The sequence below is a fragment of the Tachypleus tridentatus genome, chromosome 13 (assembly GCF_004210375.1).
Source record: "Tachypleus tridentatus isolate NWPU-2018 chromosome 13, ASM421037v1, whole genome shotgun sequence".
NCBI lineage: Eukaryota > Metazoa > Arthropoda > Merostomata > Xiphosura > Limulidae > Tachypleus > Tachypleus tridentatus.
The window spans coordinates 63,697,531-63,720,391 of record NC_134837.1 but is presented as its reverse complement, the minus strand read 5'-3'; the positions used below and the strand labels follow the sequence as shown (position 1 = coordinate 63,720,391).

Sequence of the window (22,861 nt, the reverse complement as noted above, 5' to 3'; positions counted from 1 at the left end):
ATGGGGGGTGATGGTATGTAGAAATGAGAAATAATTTAATTTTTCACTTTAACTTTTCAAACCTCTGATTTTTTTCTCATCTTCAAGTTTAATTAACATAACCTACTTGAAGTTTCGATGACGTCAAATCTAGATCCACACAAATATCAACATCCACAGTGATGGTGACATCAATGTGAGGATCCACCAGTGCAGGACCCAGGAGAGTAAGAGCCAACGGCTTAGTGGTACGTCGAATTCTGTGAGCTGTGGGGAAGTAAGTCGCTAGTCCTAGAATATTCCTCGCTGTAAATATTAAAACGTAGTCGATGTTTTCTTTCAACTGAAGTGAAGAAACGAAAAAAAAGTGTGTGTGTGTGTCGATTGAAATTTTAAAGAGAAATAAGATATTAAAGTACAGCAAAAATACAGCATCTAAAAAGGTCAGTTTGAGATGATAATATTTTCCAATTATGTTTTTTCAAACGTCTTCCTTTGTCTCAATTCGTGCGACTGTAAATAATTTGAAAGAACGTACTTAAACTTTACTTTAAACTTTTTAGCAGTTTAAATCCAATGAAAAATTTTAATAAAATCAAAAATTAAAGCTCAGTTATTTTGCAAAGAAAAAACAAGCGGCAGCATCTAATATAAATGGAAGAAGGTGGAAGGTACAGAAACGAAGGACGAGTTAATTTTCTACATTACATCTTCAACAATTCTTGTGCCCTGTCCTCTTGGAGTTCTATTAATATAAATTCAGGAAAAAAGTCACAATACAAACACGAACACACGATACACCATTGTTTATTACTAAAAATACGTTTTTTAAAATGTTCTGTTCTTTTGCACACTAATGTATGTGTGATGCCATCACACCATTTCTGTTGTCAATGTGTAGAAGTCATGTATTGTCAGTTAATACTTGATTCAATATATTCTTTTATTTTAATTATTTATGGTACTTAAATAAAATATGACTTCTTTTCTTAGCCATAATTGCGACCTTTTTCTGTGACTTTATTTACTTTCACCAAATTGATATCCAACTTAGAGTTTTAATGACGTCTAACTCATGTTTCGATGACGTCCAACTCACGTTGCGCAGACTCCAACATCAATAACAAAAAATTTATTCTGTGGACCAGAGTAAGAATAATTATTAAACTAGCACACGTAAATATAGTAATTATTCTTTGACCTGGTCCTGTAACCTAATACTGGGAATGTATTTGGACAACAGTATTTTCTATACATATTTTCAATCCATTTGTCAATAAAACAAGACAATATTCGCTACGATACTACTATTAAGTTTGGTCTTCGGCATCTCTACCTGTTAGAGTTCAACTTATTTTAGTGAACTAGGTGACCTAATTATGCTGCGTCTGCGGCTGTTGGACTTACCCTGTTACTGGAAAATGAGAGCTCTCGTGGAGTTGTAGAACTGGATGCGTGGGAAATACGTTGTTGTATTTCGTGTAGGTCATAATATATGCTGGGATCTAAAAACACCGAAAAAACAAAGCTTTACGATAGTTATTAAAATATACTGATCGTAGAATGAATATCGTCGTTAAAAACGCCTTTACGGTTCTTATAACAAACTGGTTGCAAGGTTTACATAGTGTAAAAAAAAATAAATACATAAACGGAAACGTTCTGAGTTATCTAGTTCAATATTCATAGAAACTATTTCACTTTACTCTGTATAACGAACCAAAATTTCATATACGGGCCATCCTCCACAGTTCCTTCCATTATACTTGTATATTCACGGAGCTTGGAGCTTGCTGAGATTATGACGTCATTTCACAAGTTTATCTTGGAGAACGTAGAGTGCAAAGAAGGTGAGGCATGTCACAAAATATTAGAAATAAAAACAATGGAGAAGAAATGAACACTTGATGTAATACTTGGGAAAACAGCCAAACAAAACAACAGATAGACTTCGTGTAGCTCAGGCAAACATAACGATAGAGAAGTAGCTCAGAAAACTACAATCAAAACATAACGGCAAACTAAAATGATGTAACTCATAGAAATATAATTAAAACACGTTCAAGACGTGATTCAGGAAAAGTAGTCAGAACACATGACCGACAGCTTTGATGTGGCTACTTTCCCTAAGTCACATCAAAGCTATCGATCATGTGACTCAGAGAAAGTAGTCAGAACACATAACAGGCAGCTTCGATGTGACTCAGGGAAAGTAGTCAGAACACATGACAGGTAGCCTTGATGTGACTCAGGGAAAGTAGTCAGAACACATGACCGACAGCTTTGAAGTGACTCAGAGAAAGTAGTCAGAACACAGGCAGCTTTGATGAGACTCAAAGATTAAACGCATTACAGAGAATTTTGAAGTGATTCAAGGAAAGATCAAACACATAAAACTTTGATTTGTCTCAGGAAAGATAAATAATATTTATCGAGAGAAAATAATCAAAACAAAAGAGAAACTTTGTGTTATTGAGAAGGGAGAAGAAAGTGGGTGACAAAGAACTGTGGTGTTACTCAAGGGAAAATAATGAAATCACGTGATAGATAACTCAAAATTATATGTCTAATTGCTTGAATTAAGGAGCTAGGCATTTTATTTAGTTTTTAATTATCGTAAATACAAACTCAAGTTTACAATAACTTATATTAATTATTCTTTATAATAACATATAGAACAATAGTTAGGAACTAAAGGTAGAGAATCACCACTCCGCAAACTTTACCTGACGTATCAGTAGGAAATATGCTCCGGAAGTATTCCAGTTCAAAACACGCATCTCCTGTAATATCAACTATTGTAATAGTGATATTCCCTCCACACACTTCTCTTGGGCCGAATAATTCAAAGTGGGGAGTAAACTGTTCGGAATATATATAAAAAAGTATTAAGGTGAGCCAAGTATGTCACATAAAGATATTTATAAAACATTTCACTACGTGTCTAATTATATGTATATTCAAGAAATTTGATAACTATTAATTATTTACATTTCAACTTACTGGACTGACAGCGCCCTCTACTCTGACCATTCCGGTAGCTTCAAACCTTTCTTCCGGTGGTACATCTCGGTTATATATTTCATTGCCTGGTCGAAGGGCTATAATATTGCTAGGAACTAGAGTAGGTTCTTTTCCAAGATGGACAGTCAATATGTTTGCTATACTGACACAAGTGGGGCCTTGACAGAAAATATTTTTTTTAGTTTATTAAAGTTCAATAAGTGTTATTTAATAAAATATGCTTTAGAAACATTTGTTTAAAATAATTGAATAAATATGTCATCAACCTACCTTGGCCGAATAACTTTAAGCTTAACTGGTCGAAAACTATAGAACAGTTGATTGTTCCTTGAGGAATAAGTGCAGTTGTAAACGAAACGTCCACAGCATCTAACGTGTTTGTTAGCCTGGCTGCTATGGCCAATGGTACTTCAGTTGTACTCTGTTGAGAATAAGCAGTGGTAAGTTACACGATTGACTTTCATTTGTGAGTAATAAGTTTAACATACTTTTACATTTTTTATCCGTAACTCTTAATATTACTTGTAAAATATTAAAACAAATTGAGAATGAGATATTCGTTCGTGTATGCATATGTTTTGTTGTTAACGATTTACTTGTATTGATCTCAAACTTTATACCAACTTATTCAAGCTTCTGAAGAAACGAAAGATATATGAGGCTAGAACTGTACCAAATTCCCTTATGACTCACCAGAGGGATTCCTGAGTGTGTGACACAAACGGGCAGCCCATTGCTAGGACAACAAGTAGAATTCTGTGGACAACGTCTTTCGTTCAAACACGAGAAAAAGGTTGAAGTCATTGTAATATTCGATGTCACGCTGCATAGAGATTCGTTTCGAAAACATTCTGATATGTTAACACAAGCCTGGAGCTCAGGACAGAAAACCTTTCCTTCGGTGCAAAAAACAGTTTCCTCACAGGAAGGTAAACAGGCCTGCTGATCCTCACAAAACACCAGATCTGACGGACATGGTGGATCCTTAGGACATTTTACGATGCACATCTCTTGTTCCAAACAATAAACCATCCCGGATGGGCATGGCCACTTCTTTTTCTTTTCCATCCGACACAGAGCACACTCCTCTGTTTGTATACAAAAGTACAGCCCGGAGGGGCACGTGATGTTTCCATCCTCGCTTATCCACGAGAAATTTGGAGCCCCACAAGTTTCTGCGCATATCTTGTCAGGCTCACATAGTGTCTGCACAAAACATATTTTATTATTATAAATAAAACATTTTACGTTAGTGATAACTATTGAACATGAAGATGCTCAGAAAGCATAAAGAATAAATATAATTTAGATTCACCCGGTAATAGATAAACAGTATATATATATTTACACCTCTCAGTGGTTTAACAGTAAAAGTGATATCCGTGTTTCGATATTTATGATTTGTTTGTTTGTTTTTGAATTTCGCACAAAGCTACTCGAGGGCTATCTGTGCTAGCCGTCCCTAATTTAGCAGTGTAAGACTAGAGGGAAGGTAGCTAGTCATCACCACCCACCGCCAACTCTTGGGCTACTCTTTTACCAACGAATAGTGGGATTGACCGTCACATTATACGCCCCCACGGCTGGGAGGGCGAGCATGTTTAGCGCGACGCGGGCGCGAACCCGCGACCGTCGGATTACGAGTCGCACGCCTTACGCGCTTGGCCATGCCCCGATATTTATGGTGAGCACAGCATAGGTAACCCTAACCTATTGTATAGCTTTGTGTTTAATAACAACCATTTTATCACAATATATTTTCAACCGACGTTTTATTTGTTCCATAAAAACAGGATCAGTGTTTTTAGATATCAAATAATATTGTTTAACATACCCTACTTTAACTTGCTCCTTAAAATTATTATTTTTAACTTAAAATGAAAGTATTAATAAAGGTCCAAAAACTGGGCAAAACAAACTTTTAATTCTGATAACGAGAAATTATTTTACGTTACGGGACAACATGTAAGAAGTTATACAGGAACTTCGTATATGAATATTCAATACGAAACTTTCTCAAAATAGCTTTACTTTAAAATTATATGTATATAAAACAAAAAAATCAGTGTCTGTCTGTTTAAATGAAAAACGAAAAGATTATTATAAAACAACATACACACAGTGTAGGGTGGAAAGCACTCAAACTAACACTCTCTATGGAGAAAACATAATGGCCGCCACTATTGCAACACTGCATAGACTGAGCTGAAGTTTCTATTACAAATACACCATAAGACTGACATTAATAATCAATTAATTAATCACGTGAAACAGAGTGTTGTTGAAAGGGATAACAGAAAGCGTCCCTACCGCCACAACTTATTTCGCTACCTCTTTGTTCAAAGCTACCTTCACTATCGCACAATGTATACCATGTTTTTAAGTGCATAGGTGATGTAATGATAAAACTGTAATGATATGTTATGTTAAAATAAATTGTGTAAAATCTAAAATTTTTGCTTTATTTATCGTAGCATCCATCCCCCACACGTCTTTCTTCAAATTTATGACCCGGACAAGGAGGGGCATCTCAGCCTGTAAAGTATGTTAAATTCATAACCCGGACAAAGAGGGGCACCTCAGACTGTAAAATATGTTAAATTCATAACCCGGACAAAGAGGGGCACCTCAGACTGTAAAATATGTTAAATTCATAACCCGGACAAGGAGGGCTCCTCAGACTGTAAAATATGTTAAATTCATAACCCGGACAAGGAGGGCTCCTCAGACTGTAAAATGTGTTTCAAATTTATATAAAAGTCCTGAATGAAGCGCAGTGACAGCTCGATAGGACTTTAAGGTCACGGTCGTAACTACTACGTCGAAACTTTTACCTTCTGGGAGAAGATCGTAATCATTAAATTAAAAGCAGAATTTTAAAATTAAAACAGCAAGCACTCGGTCGAGCTTTCACATCAAAGCAGCATCCATTAATTTTAGGTTTTAATCTTAGGTCAGAGTCATAACTCTTATGTCGAGGTCTTTACTTTTGCTTGAAGGTCATAACTGTTAGGTCGAAACCTATATCTAAAAGTGAAATTGTAGGTACTGAATCGAGATGTGTTTTTGGATGAAAATCACATTAAGTAACTCGAGATCTTTACTTTCAGGTCGGCCCGGCATGGCCAGGTGGTTAAGGCATTCGACTCATAATCTGAGGGTCGCGGGTTCGAATCCCTGTCCCACCAAACAGGCTCGCCCTTTCGGCCGTGGGGGCGTTATAATGTGACGGTCAATCCCACGGTAGGTGATGATGACTAGCTGCCTTCCCTCTAGTCTTAGTCTTTCAGGTCACGATCATAAGTACTACGAATAGTTCATTGTTTTTGCTAGAAGTCAAACATTAAAGTTTTTTATCAAATTAAGCACCCTTATGGCATTGTTTGTTTGTTTGCACTCACAACTTTCGAGCTACTGTAATCGACCATCACTCTCATCTTGTCGCTCCCAAGGTTTTAAAGTACAGAGGATGATTGATTAGAAACAGAAATCGAACCGTCATGTACTGTCGACTACACAGTTCGGCACGCTAGCTGTTAGACCATACAAAGAGTCCTCTGTAAAATTATTAAGCCATGACTGTCAAATACGACACTAGACGGTCACTTTGTAGGGGCATGACTCAGACACGTAACATTAATCATGTTCGGCTCTGTACCTGTATATCCGTTTTTCTTAACGGACACGAACAATTTCCGACAGAAAATGAGGAATAACATATTAGATATGTCCACCAAGTTTCATCAAAGTCCGGTTATTTTTGACTGAATTATAAAGTAAAAATAGTGTGAAATCTGTTCCAATGTTAACAGATATGGAATGTTTGGATTTTAATGACCTCCATGTGATCTTGACCCTCCAGAAACTAATCGTCCAAATCTATTCATTCATTTTCGAGAAACATTGCTGAAAAATACGCAAATAAACACATACAAACACAGAGGGGAAAGAATAACCTTCGGTGGCGGATGTAACTAACAAAAGATGACAGTTGTAAAACTTATCCGAGTTGATAGTCAAATACAACACTCATCATCAGATTGTAAAAATTATCAGAGTTGATAGTCAAATACAACACTCACCATCAAATTGTAAAATGATCAGAGTTGATAGTCATATACAACGTTCACCACCAAACTGTAAAACTGAGAAAAGTCAAACGTCAAGCAAAATACTAGTAACAAATAGGTGTAAAAAATAAGAATAAACATTTACGTTAAGTTTGAAGCCGATGGGTTGTCTATCAAATAAAAAACTAGTGAGTTCACAACAAATGTTCAACCAAAGATGACATGAAATATAAAGCTATTGTAGCTCAACAGTAAGTCTGTGAGCTTCTATCACTGAAACCTGGTGCCGATACCTGCGGTTTCGAATACCACAGATAGACAAATTTGTATCCTTGCGCTTGACGACAAACAAACAAAGCATTAAATCAAATGATAATAATAGTTGACCTCTCAAATGTAAAAAAACCAATAACACAATACGGACAACTGCAAAACATAGAACTCTGGGAAAAATGACATAATCGAAGCTTTTAACAAAAAATAAAATGCGTTCTACCTGAAGGTAGGGCCCGGCATGGCCAAGCGTGTTAAGGCGTGCGACTCGTAATCTGAGGGTCGCGGGTTCGCATCCCCGTCGCGCCAAACATGCTCGCCCTTTCAGCCGTGGGGGCGTTATAATGTGACGGTCAATCCCACTATTCGTAGGTAAAAGAGTAGCCCAAGAGTTGGCGGTGGGTGATGATGACTAGCTGCCTTCCCTCTAGTCTTACACTGCAAAATTAGGGACGGTTAGTTCAGATAGCCCTCGAGTAGCTTTGTGCGAAATTCAAAAACAAACAAACAAACAAAACCTGAAGGTAACTAAATAAGCACTAGAAAACAATCGATTTTCATGTTATATGGGTGGTATTCCTGGAATTAACAGTTTAGCAATGGTTAGGAAAGAACAATTTCAAATCGAATGTTCGATAGAAAAAGTTATTTTACGTGAAACCATTTTGTTCTCTATCATTATATATCGTGGAATACAAAGTTATAGAACTTTCAACTAAGTTGCATGAAAGAAGAATGGCTGTTAAATATAGAATGGACCTCCAAAATAGACAATTGACAAAACAACATTGACAGACATTTGTATGAACTCATGTTGTCAGTTTAAGTGAACTCCACCTGTAACGCCTTTCTCTCCACCTATCTCTTTTGAAGCTTGTCTTAACTGACGTCATGACATACACTCACCCCATTGCGATTAAGAAAATGATGTAATAGCCAGTAATTTCGGCCTCGTGAAGAAAAAACTTTACTGTTGTTATAGTGATGGAAATTAAACAGATGTAAACAAACACCCATGTACAGATAGAGTGAAAGAGATTTGGCCAGTGTGTGAACAATTTAACACTGCCTGCTGGGTTACACATATAAAAACTTTAACTTAAATATTAATAGAAGTAAAACATTCATAATGTAAATTAAACATCCAATAATCTTAATTTTTCAGTGTACGAAGCTTCCAATACCAGCATGAAACGATAGAATAACGTTAGTAACTCACTAGCAGTTATGTCTGAGACAATAATCGAATAACGAAGTGTTTTATAAACAATGAATGGGCGCTGTTTAATTATTGTTACAAATTTATAATTGTTACAAGAGTTAGGTTCATAAGATGGACTGCACAGTGACAATTACTGTGTGGTATTTATTGTATGAGACATTGTTAAAGTATTGTTACAATTTATTAAAGAGTTTGTTTGTCTATGCCAAACATACTAAGCTGAACTACCTCTGTACCTATTTTTGAATTACCTACCCCATAGAAGAACACCGGCTAGTAGCACCCAACGCAAACTCTTGGTCTATTTAACATAATGGAGCCAGCAATCCATTATAACGCTACCACGAATGAAAATAACGTGTGTGATCGGCGCTCAGTTACTGAAGATATAGAAGTCGGTGGTTTACTTGGAAATATTGGAATTTTAGCGAATATCAAGTTTCGTTTATGAAACGCAAATTTATAATTCTCAACGTTTTTAAAAATAAATACTGTTACCAAGAAGAACATTTTTGTTTTATTTTTGTTTTAAGAACTGAATTTCTTGGCAGGAAGAGAAATTTCCCAATTTCTGGCCCCGGGTTACTGGTGTTGTTTTCAAGCCTGGGAGGCACCCTAAGGATCCTTTACTTATGAATCTATTGCTCTGACTGGTTGTCTGTGTAAATGTTTACAAAGGATGGTTAACAGTCGTCTTAATTAGAGTCCGTGGCCAGACTCGTAAGCTGAGGATCGCGAGTTAGAATCCCCGTTACACAAAACATACTCGGCCTTTCTGCTGTGGGTGCGTTATAACGTGACGGTCAATCCCACTATTCGTAGGTACAAGAGCAACCCGAGAGTTGAAGGTGGGTGGTGATGACTAGTTAACTCCTCTCTAGTCTTACACTGCTAAATTAGGGACGGCTAGTGCAAATATCCTTCGTGTAGCTTTGCGCAAAATTCTAAAACAAACAAACGTCTTAATTAGTTCTTAGAATCAATCAGTCTCCTCTGCAACATCCAATGTGGTTATCATAGGCAGCAACTGATAACGAACCACTTGATTACACTTGAAACATCAATCAGAGAAACTATTCTGAAAAGTAATTATTTTATTATTATCTTGTTTATTATTATTATTTTGAGAAAACTCATGACACCATGTGAATGCTTGGAATTCTGTAATACCTGCATTCTTATGGGTTTATGGCCATTTACCTATTTTTATTTGAAACTTTTTAGTAGAGTGATCATTCCAAGTCCGTGTATGATCAAAATTAACAAGACTCTTCACACAGGAACTTGGAGCACCTTATATTTGTGTGTCACATGTTTTAAGATGCGATCAGTGTTATTACCAAACATTTTATTTTCTTTCTCCTTCTCTGTAATGACCTCAATTGCAACAAGTTTGGAGTCGTCCAGCTTTTTTGTAGTTTATAATTTTCACACTCACACGAGTGGCTGACCCGATGAATGACCGTGCAGGACAAACATGTTTAGCGACTGGGATTCGAACTCACAATCCTCAAATTGCGAGTAGAGCATCCTGACAACCTAGACATGTCAGTTGAAAACAGTCTTTTATATTTCTTTTCAGCTGGTACTACGATTTATACTGGTCAGTGCCTCTATCTACTCCTTACATGGATCCAAGCCTGACTTCAATAAAATACTTCGTACCAATAAACAGAGAGTAAAAGGTGTCCCTTGTAGGAGCCCTAGTGGACAGAAGTTTTTAGCCCACTTTTTACTCTATTTTACGTTGTTTAGTTTTCAAGTCTTTGTCTGCCAGTTGGTTAATTTATTCTGTTCAGTTCTCAGGTCATATCCCGTCTGTTGGCGATTTTATGTTCAGTTTCCAAGTCTTTGTCTGACAGTTGATTATTTTATATTGTTCAGTTTTCATGTCTTCCTTTGTCAGTTGGCTATTTTATATTGTTCAATTTTCAAATCTTTGTCAATTGGCTATTTTATGCTGTTCAGTTTTCAAGTCTTTGTTTGTCAGTTGGCTATCTTGTGTTGTTCAGTTTCCAAGTCTTTGTCTGTAAGTTGATTATTTTGTGTTGTTCACTGTTCAAGTCTTTGTCTGCCAGTTGACTATTTTATGTTGTTCAGATTCAAGACTTTGGTCTCTCAGTTGGCTATTTTATATTGTTCAGTTTTCATGTTTTTGTCTGTCAGTTGGCTATTCTACATTGTTCAGTTTTCGTGTCTTCGTCTGCCTGTCGGCTATCTTATGTAGTTCAATTTCCACGTATTCTTTCTTCTGTTGACTATTTTATATTGTTCAGTTTTCCAGTCTTCGTCTGTCAGTTGGCTATTTTATGTTGTTCAGTTTTCGTCTCTTCGTCGCTCAGTTGGCTATGTTATATTGTTGAGTTTTTAAGTCTTCATCTGTCAGTTGGCTATTTGATGTTGTTCAATTTTCATCTCTTGTTCGGTCAGTTGGCTATTTTATGCTGTTCAGTTTTCAAGTCTTTGTCTGTCAGTTGGCTATTTTTTGTCGTTCAGCATCCAAGTCTTCTTCTGTCACTTGGCTATTTTATATTATTCAGTTTCCAAATTTTTGTCTGTCATTTGCCTATCTTATGTTATTTATTTTCCAAGCCTTTGTCTGTAAGATGGCTATTTTATGTTCTTTAGATTTCATATCTTCGTCTGTCAGTTGAATATTTTATATTGTTTAGTTTCATATTTTCTTCTCTCATTTAACTATTTTCTATTGTTTAGTGTTCATGTCTTCCTCTGTCAGTTGGCTATTTTCTATTCTTCAGTTTTCAAGTCTTTGTGTGCGAGTTGGCTATTTTATGTTGTTCAGTTTTTCAAGTCTTTGTCTGTTACTTGGATATTTTATATTATTCAGTTTCCAAGTCATTGTCTGTCAGTTTCGTATTTTATGTTGTTCAGTTTTCAGGTCTTCGTCTGTCAGTTGGTTATTATATGTTGTTCACAGATCAAGTTTTTGTCTGTCAGTTGGTTACTTTATTTTCTTCAGTTTTCAAGTCTTTGTCTGTCAGTTGGTTAATTTATTTTATTTAATTTTCAGGTCGTCTTCCTTCAGTAAGCCATTTTATATTGTTCAGTTTTCAAGTATCAAATTATTCTCTGAAATACAAGTCTAAAATCCTATGTAACTACAGTGTTCGTGTAAAACATTTGGCATGTTAATATGAGTAAATTAAATGGTATTCGTCACAGGACAGTAATTCTTAGTGGATATACCAATGCTATCTAAAACGTGAATATTTGGCTAGTGGAAATGAGCACCAGAGGGAGATGAATCTAAGAAATGCAACCACGAATCTCTCATGTATCTAATGATAGTTTAGTTTTCACCACTTCTAACTTCCTGATTTATAACTTTACTTGTGTTACATTTCACCTACTTCAGTGTCTATTGGAACAAATAAACTACTGACACCATTCACTTACAAGCATTGACTTGCCAGTGAAATAGGAACACTATCAAATATCGAGTTGCACAACCTTAATTCCGCCACAATTGACCTGAACTCGATGTTGCATGGACTCTACAAGATGATGTAAATTGTGCTGTTCAGTTGTACCCTATTTGTTGAGGAGAATAGTCTTTGGTTTACGGAAAATAAACGTTCAAGTCCGTAAGAAGAAAACAATCACTCTAACTACATGTCGGTGACTATGCTGGTTAAGAAAGTTGACTGAATATGGATTCGGATAAGTCTATTTCCGTAAAATTTGTTTGTTTCTGAATTTCCAGCAAAGCTACACGAGGGCTATCTGCGCTAGCCGTCCCTTATTTAGCAGTGTAAGACTAGAGAAAAGGCAGCTATTCATGACCATCCACCTCCAACTCCCCGGCTACTATCTTACCTACGAATAGTGGGATTTACCGACAGATTAAAAGCTCTCACAGCTGAGAAGGCGAGCATGTTTGGTGCAACGGGGATTCGAACCGGCGACCCTCGGATTGCGAGTCAAGGGCCTTAACTAGTTGGCCATACCGGGCCCAACCGTCAAATTTGAAATGTAGCTATGGGGGTCATATATGGGGATTAGCGACAACATCAAGCTCACTTTGGTTAGTATTCATACTTGTAAAAAACCACAGGATCTAATTCATGCCACAAGACTCCACCATCATAGTAATTCGAGCACACGAAACAGAATAAAGATGAAACGAGAAATTTTAGTTCTCATTACATTTATCCAGTCATTCGTTGCACTTCAGCGTTCCTTGTTTGGCGTAACCAAGGGACTTCATTTTGTTGTGTCGCACAACTTTAGTCAACATACTGCCGCTTGTTTCGCCATATTGTGATTTTGTAGAGAGAGATGGGGGATATGGTGGCCATCACTAGAATATCGAAATGCGTGAGTTAACGGTAACGGTGTTTATAGTAAGCGTATAGTGAAAATAAAAGTAGACAAAAATCATTCATTTTGAGACACAATTTAATATTTGTTGTTGTCCTGTACAGTCCTGTCCACCCATTTTCTCCTTTGGTCAGTTTTCAAGGTTTCGTGGCTTTAATCTATCCTGTTGGTAACTCACAAAACTGTGATGATACCTGTCTTTTAACAGCCGATTAAATGAAAGGTATTTAATAGCAACTAATTATCTTAAGAGATACCCACTACACTGTTCCTTCGAAAGTCAGAGACTGCCTTAGAGACTAGCCATGAAATGAGCACGACCCTACACTGCTGGAGTTCAAGCAGACACACTTTTTAGTCGATGTTAAAGGAGTGAATTTGGTGTCATGATCAAGTTTTTATAATCTGAGTTAGATAAAACAAACGTTACTACAGTCTTTTATATGTTTCATTCCTCTACAAACAGCGGTTTCCTGCGCTGCTATTCGTCTTGATAATGGGAACTGATAACACGTGTACATCGATATTTCTTAAAAACATTTAAAATCAATTAATAGTGCACACCGCTTCGAACACCATCTAGAATAATCTAATACAAATAGTGGTCGAAAAAAAATATATATATACAAACACAATTTACTCACTGAAAAGTAGGCCTAGAATCGTTTTGTCAGATAATTTTGCGAAACGTCTCGTATATTCAATTGCAGCGAAAAAAATCGTGTTTTTATTTTTCTTCAGCAATAAACCGTTGTGCCCCTGGGGCGAGGGGTAAAACGCTTATGCTTAATTTAGTCGGCTATTTTATGTTGTTCAGTTTCTAAGTCTTTGTCTGTCAATTGGCTATTTTATGTTTAGTTTCTATGTCTTTGTCTGTCATTTGGCTATTTTATGTTGCTCAGTTTATATGTCTTTGTCTGTCATTTGATTATTTTATGTTGTTCAGTTTCTATGTCTCTTGTCTGTCATTTGGCTATTTTATCTTGTTCAGTTTATATGTCTTTGTTTGTCAGTTGATTATTTTATGTTGTTCAGTTTCTATGTCTTTGTCTGTCAGTTGGCTATTTTATGTTGTTCATTTTCCAAGCCTTAGTCTGTAAGATGGCTATTTTATGTTCTATAGTTTTCAGGTCTTCTTCCGTCAGTTGACTATTTTATATTATTCAGTTTTCAAGTCTTCGTCTGTCACTTGGCTATTTTATATTATTCAGTTTCCAAATCTTTGTCTGTCATTTGCCTATTTTATGTTGTTCATTTTCCAAGCCTTAGTCTGTAAGATGGCTATTTTATGTTCTTTAGATTTCATATCTTCGTCTGTCAGTTGGACATTTTATATTGTTAAGCTTTGAAGTCTGTGTCCGTCAGTTGATTATTTTATGTTGTTCACTGTTCAAATCTTTCTCTGTCAGTTGGCTATTTTATACTGTTCAATTTCCATGTCTTGGTCTGAATCTTGGATATTTTCTATTCTTCAGTTTTCATGACTTCATCTGTCAGTTGGCTGATTTTTATTTTTCAGTTTTCAAGTCTTTGTCTGTCAGTTGGCGATTTTATGTTGTTCAGATTCATGTCTTCGTCTGTCATACTCTCTTTAATTGCGGTTGTATATTTGTGGCTGCTGTTGCTGGTGTTGGAACACTTTTCCAGACTGTTACATCATCGGTGAACTGTGATGAGTATCCATGATTAGGATCTTTAAGGGACGCATAGAAATCAATGTTTGTTAGTTTTTTAATTTCGCGCACAACTACACAAGGGCTATCTGTACTAGCCGTCCTTAAATTAGCAGTGTAAAACTAAAGGAAAGGCAGCTAATCATCATTCCCCACCGCCAGCTCTTGCACTAATCTTTTACCAACGTCACATTATAACGCCCCCACGGCTGAAAGAGCGAGCATGTTTGGTGCGATGGGGAGAATTCGAACCCTCGACCTTATGTTGTTCAGTTTTCATGTCTTCGTCTGTCAGTTGGCTATTCTAGGTTATTCATTTTCATATTTTCGTCTGTCATTTGGCTTTTCTGGATTATTCATTTTCAAGTCTTTGTCTGTTAGCTGGTTATTTATTTTATGTTATTACGTTTTCAAGTCTGTCTGTCAGTTTGCTTTATTTTTTTGTTTTTAAGTCTTACTCTGCTCTTTAGCTGTTTTATGTTCTTCAATTTTCATTGCTGTGTTTTAGGTATCTTGAAATTTACGTTTAAATTGTTGTTTTTTTCTAATCAACTTTTCATGTAATTAAACTAAATCTTCGAGTCGGCTGTAACAATTGGGACGCTTATATCTTATCGAATCATTACATATTAATTATTTTTTCTTTATTTTGTAGTTAAATAATTTATCAACGTGTTTAAAACCTTGTGTTACTCCATACAATTTAGTTTATAATTACACAATGAGTTATTTATGTTATGTGGCCCGGCATGACCAAATGGCTAAGGCACTAGACTCTTAATCCGAGAGTCTCGGGTTCGAATCCTCGTAACACCAAACGTGCTCGCCCTTTAAGCCGTGGGGTCGTTATAATGTTACAATCAATCCCACTATCTGTTGGCAAAAGAGTAGCCAAGAGTTGGCGGTGGGTGATGATGACTAGCTGCCTTTTCTCTAGCCTTATACTGCTAAATTAGGGACGTCTAGTGGAGATAGGCCTCGTGTAGCTTTGCGCGAAATTAAAAAACAACAAGCCAATCTATGTTGTGCCCACCCGGGGTAGAAAGACCCAGTTTCTAGCGATATAAACCCGCAGACCTGTCGCTGCGACACTGAGAGGGGGCTAATTATTTGAAAAATAATAATATTTAAATGTACTTTATACGAATGCAACAAAATTATTTAATTAACCTTTAACCTATGAACATTTGCAGTATATATCAAATCTCTGTTCAACCGTTTATCCGATTTCAGCCCTGACAGAAACCCACCCAATGGGTCAGCGATAAGTTTAAAACTCTAAAATCCGGGGTTCGACTTCCCGCAGTGGATAAAGAACAGACAGACATTTCGTAGATTTGTTTTAAAAAACAAAAACCCTCAGAGAAAATCCGGTAAAATGCAAAAAAATTTGTTCACAGCTGTTAATACCCTAAATCAAGTTAACATTGGAGAACAGGTGAAACTAATTTACTTACAATTTAAAACAAGTAATAAAAAAACCTATTAACATAAATCTTTTGCCTGCATTTAGTTAATATGAAATATATTACTCTTAATGCTCTGAACCTAAACCGTACTCAGATTTGACATAAATAATTTTGTCTTGTAACTATAGCATTTTCATGAAAATCGATTTAGAACAGCCTATTGTTCACTAATGTCTTTCTCCCAACAATCCATCATACATCAAGTAATGGAACATTACTTTGATTGTTTTATTCAAATCTGGAACCATTGTTAGCTACGTCACTTATTTTATTAGTTGTCTTGTGGTGAACACCCTCCTAATAGAGTGCCCCGTGTGGCACAGGGGTATGTGTGTAGATTTACAACGCTAGAAACCGACTTTCGATACTCGTAGTGGGCAGAGCACATACTCGTATAGCCCTTTGCTTAGTTTTGTGCTTAACTATAAAGAAACAAACCTAGTACAGCAACTGCTAACTGTTTTTCTGTTAAAACGCAATTCTACACCATGGGATATACGTGCTCCGTCGACCGCGAGAATCAAACCTCGGATTCCAGTGTTGTAAGTTCATACGTTTACCCCCTGACCCCTCGGAAAATAATTGGTCACTCTCCGAAGTGATCCGTATGTTGAACAAGGTTTTAATCCATTGACTGCTGATTCGCCGTATAGGGTGCGGTCCTACTCCAGAAGTCCACTGCTAGGTACTGTGTACGGCTCGAGAATATTTGGCGCGCATTTAAAGCAGCCGTAATGAAAAGACACAGTTGCAGCTCATGAGGTTTTCATTTCCCAGCAATAATTGCTTAATGATATAAGAATTGGTTAATATGACCGGTCTTTAAATTACAACAACTTGTACAAAAATTCCTTTGATGAAATTTTATTGTCAAGATTTAAATGAATCTGCTATCTATAATAAGATTCAATAGTTTCATTCTTTTCAAGAAAAAAAATGTTTGTTTTTGAATTTCCCGCAAAGCTACACGAGAGCTAGTCGTCCCTAATTTAATAGTGCAAGACTAGAGGAAAGACAACTAGTCATCACCACCCACCACCAGCTCTTGTGAAACTCTTTTACATACGAATAGTGGGATTGAACGACACATTATAACGTCCCCACGGCTGAAAGAGCGAGCATTTTGGTGCGAAGGGGATTTGAACCCACGACCCTCAGATTAAGAGTCACCTGGTCCATACTGAACCCCAAAGAAAAAAAAGGACTTCAGAAATCGTCTTAAAGTTATACTGAGTCATGGATAATACGATGACGTAACAACTCGAACGAAATTTCGTGCACGCATGAGTAAATAACCACTTTAGAGAACCGTAAAATGTAAGTATAACTGTCCCTAATTTAAACTACTGGCCAGAGGGAGGACAACCACTCAGTTGCAGTTCCAACGCCACAAGAGCTTCGTTCGTTTGGTTAATTTGAATTAACTGTTACTTTTAAACCACGCCACATTTGAAAATGCAGAACGTTCACCTTATGGGGAATCAAATCCCAAATTTTAGTGTTATAAGTACGTAGACGTATCACTGTCCTGCTGGGAAACTTTTATTCTGAGCTAAAACTCCAATAACTAAAGAAATAAATAATTTTTTACCATAATCGCAGATGTACCCATCTTTTTTTTTAACCAAAATGAAATCCCCCTGGTGGTGAAGTGGTAAATCTGTGAACTTACAACGCTAAAATATGCAATTCGATTCCCCGTTTTGGACACAGCAGATAGTACAATGTGGGTTTGGTCTAAAAACAAACAACCCTGAATGCCGAAAAGCTGAATAATTGGCAATAAATAACATATAACCTTTTAGTTGGTCCGGCATGACCAGGTGGTTAAAGCACTCGAATCGTAATCTGAGGGTCCCGGGTTCGTAACCCCGTCACACCACACATGCTCGTCCTTTCAGCCTTGAGGGTGTTATAATGTGATGGTCAATCCCACTATTCGCTGGTAAAAGAATAGCCCAAGGGTTGGCGGTGGGTGGCGATGACTAGTTGCCTTCCCTCTAGTCTTACACTGCCAAATTAGAAACAACTTGCTCAGATAGCCCTCGTGTATGTTTGTGTGAAATTCAAAATAAACGAAACCTTTTATCTAAGAGAAAACACCGATTATTTCAGTAACTCAATATAAAGAGTTCCAAAGCACAACTACAGCCGGCTCTCGCTTCCATCTTTCACATTTCAAATAGAAATGCAGTAACTAAGCTTATAAATTTGGTTCAACAGTAAAATTACTTCTTTATAGTAACGCATTAGCCAGAGAATGAAGCAATGGGTTTAAAAAGTTTTAATTCGGCAGTTTCCACGAATTGTAATCTATAAAACCTGAAATCAGGGAAGACCCCCAGTGGCAAAACGGTTGTCTACGGACCCCCATCGATACCCATAGAGGACAGAGCACAGACGGCCCCTACAGGGAAAGAAATGGAAATTATCACATTAAAAAAAAATTCTGATCAATGGAGTTCTTTTCTTCCGAAAACAAAATAAAGTTTTAGAACACGATCCCAATGGTATTAAACGTTCAATCAGGTCTGGCTATGCACGTAAAAGTTAGTGTTATCTCAACACATCATATCATAACCTTCGTCGCCAACAAACTGCGCTAATTGATTTTTCGTTTAGAAATTTCCAGATAATTCTTAACGGCTGAAAATGTTCGCAACTAAATTAAGCATAAGCGTTTCACCTCTCACCCCAGGGGCTCAATGGTTTATTGTTGAAGAAAAATAAAAACACGAATTTTTTCGCTGCAATTGAATATACGAGACGTTTCGCAAAATTATCTGACGAAACAATTCTAGGCCTACTTTTCAGTGAGTAAATTGTGTTTGTATATATATATTTTTTTTTCGATCACTATTTGTATTAGATTATTCTAGATGGTGTTCGAAGCGGTGTGCACTATTAATTGATTTTAAATGTTTTTAAGAAATATCGATGTACACGTGTTATCAGTTCCCATTATCAAGACGAATAGCAGCGCAGGAAACCGCTGTTTGTAGAGGAATGAAACATATAAAAGACTGTAGTAACGTTTGTTTTATCTAACTCAGATTATAAAAACTTGATCATGACACCAAATTCACTCCTTTAACATCGACTAAAAAAGTGTGTCTGCTTGAACTCCAGCAGTGTAGGGTCGTGCTCATTTCATGGCTAGTCTCTAAGGCAGTCTCTGACTTTCGAAGGAACAGTGTAGTGGGTATCTCTTAAGATAATTAGTTGCTATTAAATACCTTTCATTTAATCGGCTGTTAAAAGACAGGTATCATCACAGTTTTGTGAGTTACCAACAGGATAGATTAAAGCCACGAAACCTTGAAAACTGACCAAAGGAGAAAATGGGTGGACAGGACTGTACAGGACAACAACAAATGTTAAATTGTGTCTCAAAATGAATGATTTTTGTTTACTTTTATTTTCACTATACGCTTACTATAAACTCTGTTACCGTTAACTCACGCATTTCGATATCCTAGTGATGGCCACCATATCCCCCACCTCTCACTACCAAATCACAATATGGCGAAACAAGCGGCAGTATGTTGACTAAAGTTGTGCGACACAACAAAATGAAGTCCCTTGGTTACGCCAAACAAGGAACGCTGAAGTGCAACGAATGACTGGATAAATGTAATGAGAACTAAAATTTCTCGTTTCATCTTTATTCTGTTTCGTGTGCTCGAATTACTATGATGGTGGAGTCTTGTGGCATGAATTAGATCCTGTGTTTTTTTACAAGTATGAATACTAACCAAAGTGAGCTTGAATGTTGTCGCTAATCCCCATATATGACCCCTATAGCTACATTTCAAATTTGACGGTTGGGCCCGGTATGGCCAACTAGTTAAGGCCCTTGACTCGCAATCCGAGGGTCACCGGTTCGAATCCCCGTTGCACCAAACATGCTCGCCTTCTCAGCCGTGAGAGCTTTTAATCTGTCGGTAAATCCCACTATTCGTAGTTAAATTAGTAGCCGGGGAGTTGGAGGTAGATGGTCATGAATAGCTGCCTTTTCTCTAGTCTTACACTGCTAAATAAGGGACGGCTAGCGCAGATAGCCCTCGTGTAGCTTTGCTGGAAATTCAGAAACAAACAAATTTTACGGAAATAGACTTATCCGAATCCATATTCAGTCAACTTTCTTAACCAGCATAGTCACCGACATGTAGTTAGAGTGATTGTTTTCTTCTTACGGACTTGAACGTTTACTTTCCGTAAACCAAAGACTATTCTCCTCAACAAATAGGGTACAACTGAACAGCACAATTTACATCATCTTGTAGAGTCCATGCAACATCGAGTTCAGGTCAATTGTGGCGGAACTAAGGTTGTGCAACTCGATATTTGATAGTGTTCCTATTTCACTGGCAAGTCAATGCTTGTAAGTGAATGGTGTCAGTAGTTTATTTGTTCCAATAGACACTGAAGTAGGTGAAATGTAACACAAGTAAAGTTATAAATCAGGAAATTAGAAGTGGTGAAAACTAAACTATCATTAGATACATGAGAGATTCGTGGTTACATTTCTTAGATTCATCTCCCTCTGGTGCTCATTTCCACTAGCCAAATATTCACGTTTTAGATAGCATTGGTATATCCACTAAGAATTACTGTCCTGTGACGAATACCATTTAATTTACTCATATTAACATGCCAAATGTTTTACACGAATACTGTAGTTACATAGGATTTTAGACTTGTATTTCAGAGAGTAATTCGATACGTGGTATTTCGTTCTTTTTTTTAACACAGTGAGGAAAATGCGTTAGATTAGATCAGCAGGGACGAAACCACAAAAGCTGAACAATATTTCACTCTAATCTACACAAGTTGTAGGGACTTTAGTATGTTACAAATGATGTCTCTAGTGACCAACTGGTAAATGCAAAATACATTAGGGTTGTATTAATCTATGAAAAGCAGATGACTAAATCGATAGATCGTATTTTCCTTTTCCCTTCCGGAACATTGATTGGTTTAGTTAGTTTTGAATTTTGATCAAAGCTACACGAGGACTATCTGCGCTAGCCCTCCCTAATTTTGCAGCGTAAGACTAGAGGGAAGACAGCTAGTCATCACCACCCACCGCCAACTCTTGGGCTACTCTTTTACCAACGAATAGTGGGATTGACTGTCACATAATAATGCCCCCACGGCTGAAAGGGCGAGCATGTTTGGAGCAATGGGTATTCAAACCCGCGACCCTCAGACTACAAGTTGAGTGCCTTAACCACCTGGACATGTCAGGCCCCGCTGGAACATCGAAGTGCATGATTTCGTTCTGTTTTAGAGTCATATTTGGAGAGGCTTAAAAGAATAATGTAAGACGAAATCGACTATTCCCTATCCATGTGCATATGTTCAATGTGTGTTCTGAAGAAGGACAAGGTTTTATTCGGTGGTAAATACTAATAATTTTCTCTCCGACATGCATAATAAAAATATGAATTTAAGTAGATGAGTTAATATGAAAGTAACAGACACCCGTGAAATCAACCTTACATCTCAACGGATTCACTGTCCAAAATAAGTAGTTAGTGTGAAAGTAACAGACACCCGTGAAATCAACCTTACATCTCAACGGATTCACTGTCCAAAATAAGTAGTTAATGTGAAAGTAACAGACACCCGTGAAATCAACCTTACATCTCAACGGATTCACTGTCCAAAATAAGTAGTTAGTGTGAAAGTAACAGACACCCGTGAAATCAACCTTACGCCCTCGACAGATTTACTACGCAAAATAAGTAGATAATGTGGAATATAAATAGAACACGATTAAACATTACACTCGTGTGAAAAAATGTGTGTGTTTTCATACTTTCATTTCGTCTGAATAACATTGATTTTAAGACATATTTGATTCAGCGTGATATAACAATAGCGCAAAGAACAAACTAGGTAACTATTAAAGTTGATTGCGCACGAGACAAAGAAAAAGAGTTTTCGTGTTATCAAAACACACGTCATATCACTAGGCAACGCGCTTAGCAAACACTTTAAGTTCACACAAATAACTGTCAGCCAATAATGACAGCCAGCGCCCGCGTAGTTGGTAATAAATATATCGTTTTCCATTCTAGATTAGACCACGTGAGGTTCTATTGCGCAGTTCTCTCCTTGAAATAAATACTGAGGAACTGCTTCAGGATTTCTGGTTGTTCTTGCATTACAAATAAATATTTTCTGAAATGAGCCTTATCATATCTTCACCATTTCATCCTTGTTTGTCACGACTTACATACAACTAATCGCATCTCAGTAATATATAAGATACAACCAATCGCATCTAAGTAGTATGTAAGGAAAAATAAAAGAACGTTTATACTTCAACAAACGCCAACGTTTTACGGAATAAAACACTTTCGTAATCCTGTATCATGTATCACGTGAAGTTTCAACAGAAATGCGCTTTAAGAATCCTGATAAAGGTATAAAAATATATATTGTATTCTGAGTAGCGTTAAAAAGTTTGATTCTTCTAACTATGAAACATATATTAGAAATAACCTTGTAAATCATGGCTTATAGACAATGTAGCCTTATTATTTAGGTTGCAATGAACGCTTTCATCATTGAAAACTTATTCTTTAGGTTGCTGTCATTCATCAATGTAACTATTCTTTAGCTTGTAATGCATTCACCAATGTAACCTTATTCTTCAGCTTGTAATGCATTCATCAATGTAATCTTATTATTTTGCTTGTAATACATCCATTAATACAACCTTAATCTTTATGTTGTAATGCATTCACCAATATAACCTTATTCTTTATGTTATAATGCATTCATCAATCTAATCTTATT

At 36.7% G+C, this 22,861-nt stretch overlaps 1 protein-coding gene across 1 annotated transcript in view; it reads right to left on the bottom strand.

Moving 5' to 3' along the window:
* LOC143239121 (uncharacterized) overlaps window positions 1–22,861 on the bottom strand; it is a 66,761-nt gene that overhangs the window by 23,412 nt on the left and 20,488 nt on the right. The window contains exons 3-8 of the mRNA XM_076479963.1: window positions 3,697–4,209; window positions 3,274–3,424; window positions 2,983–3,161; window positions 2,706–2,841; window positions 1,387–1,484; window positions 107–322 (exon numbers count right to left, since the gene is read on the bottom strand). Of these exons, the coding sequence (XP_076336078.1) occupies window positions 107–322; window positions 1,387–1,484; window positions 2,706–2,841; window positions 2,983–3,161; window positions 3,274–3,424; window positions 3,697–4,209 (1,293 nt within the window). The remainder of the gene's footprint in view (window positions 1–106; window positions 323–1,386; window positions 1,485–2,705; window positions 2,842–2,982; window positions 3,162–3,273; window positions 3,425–3,696; window positions 4,210–22,861) is intronic.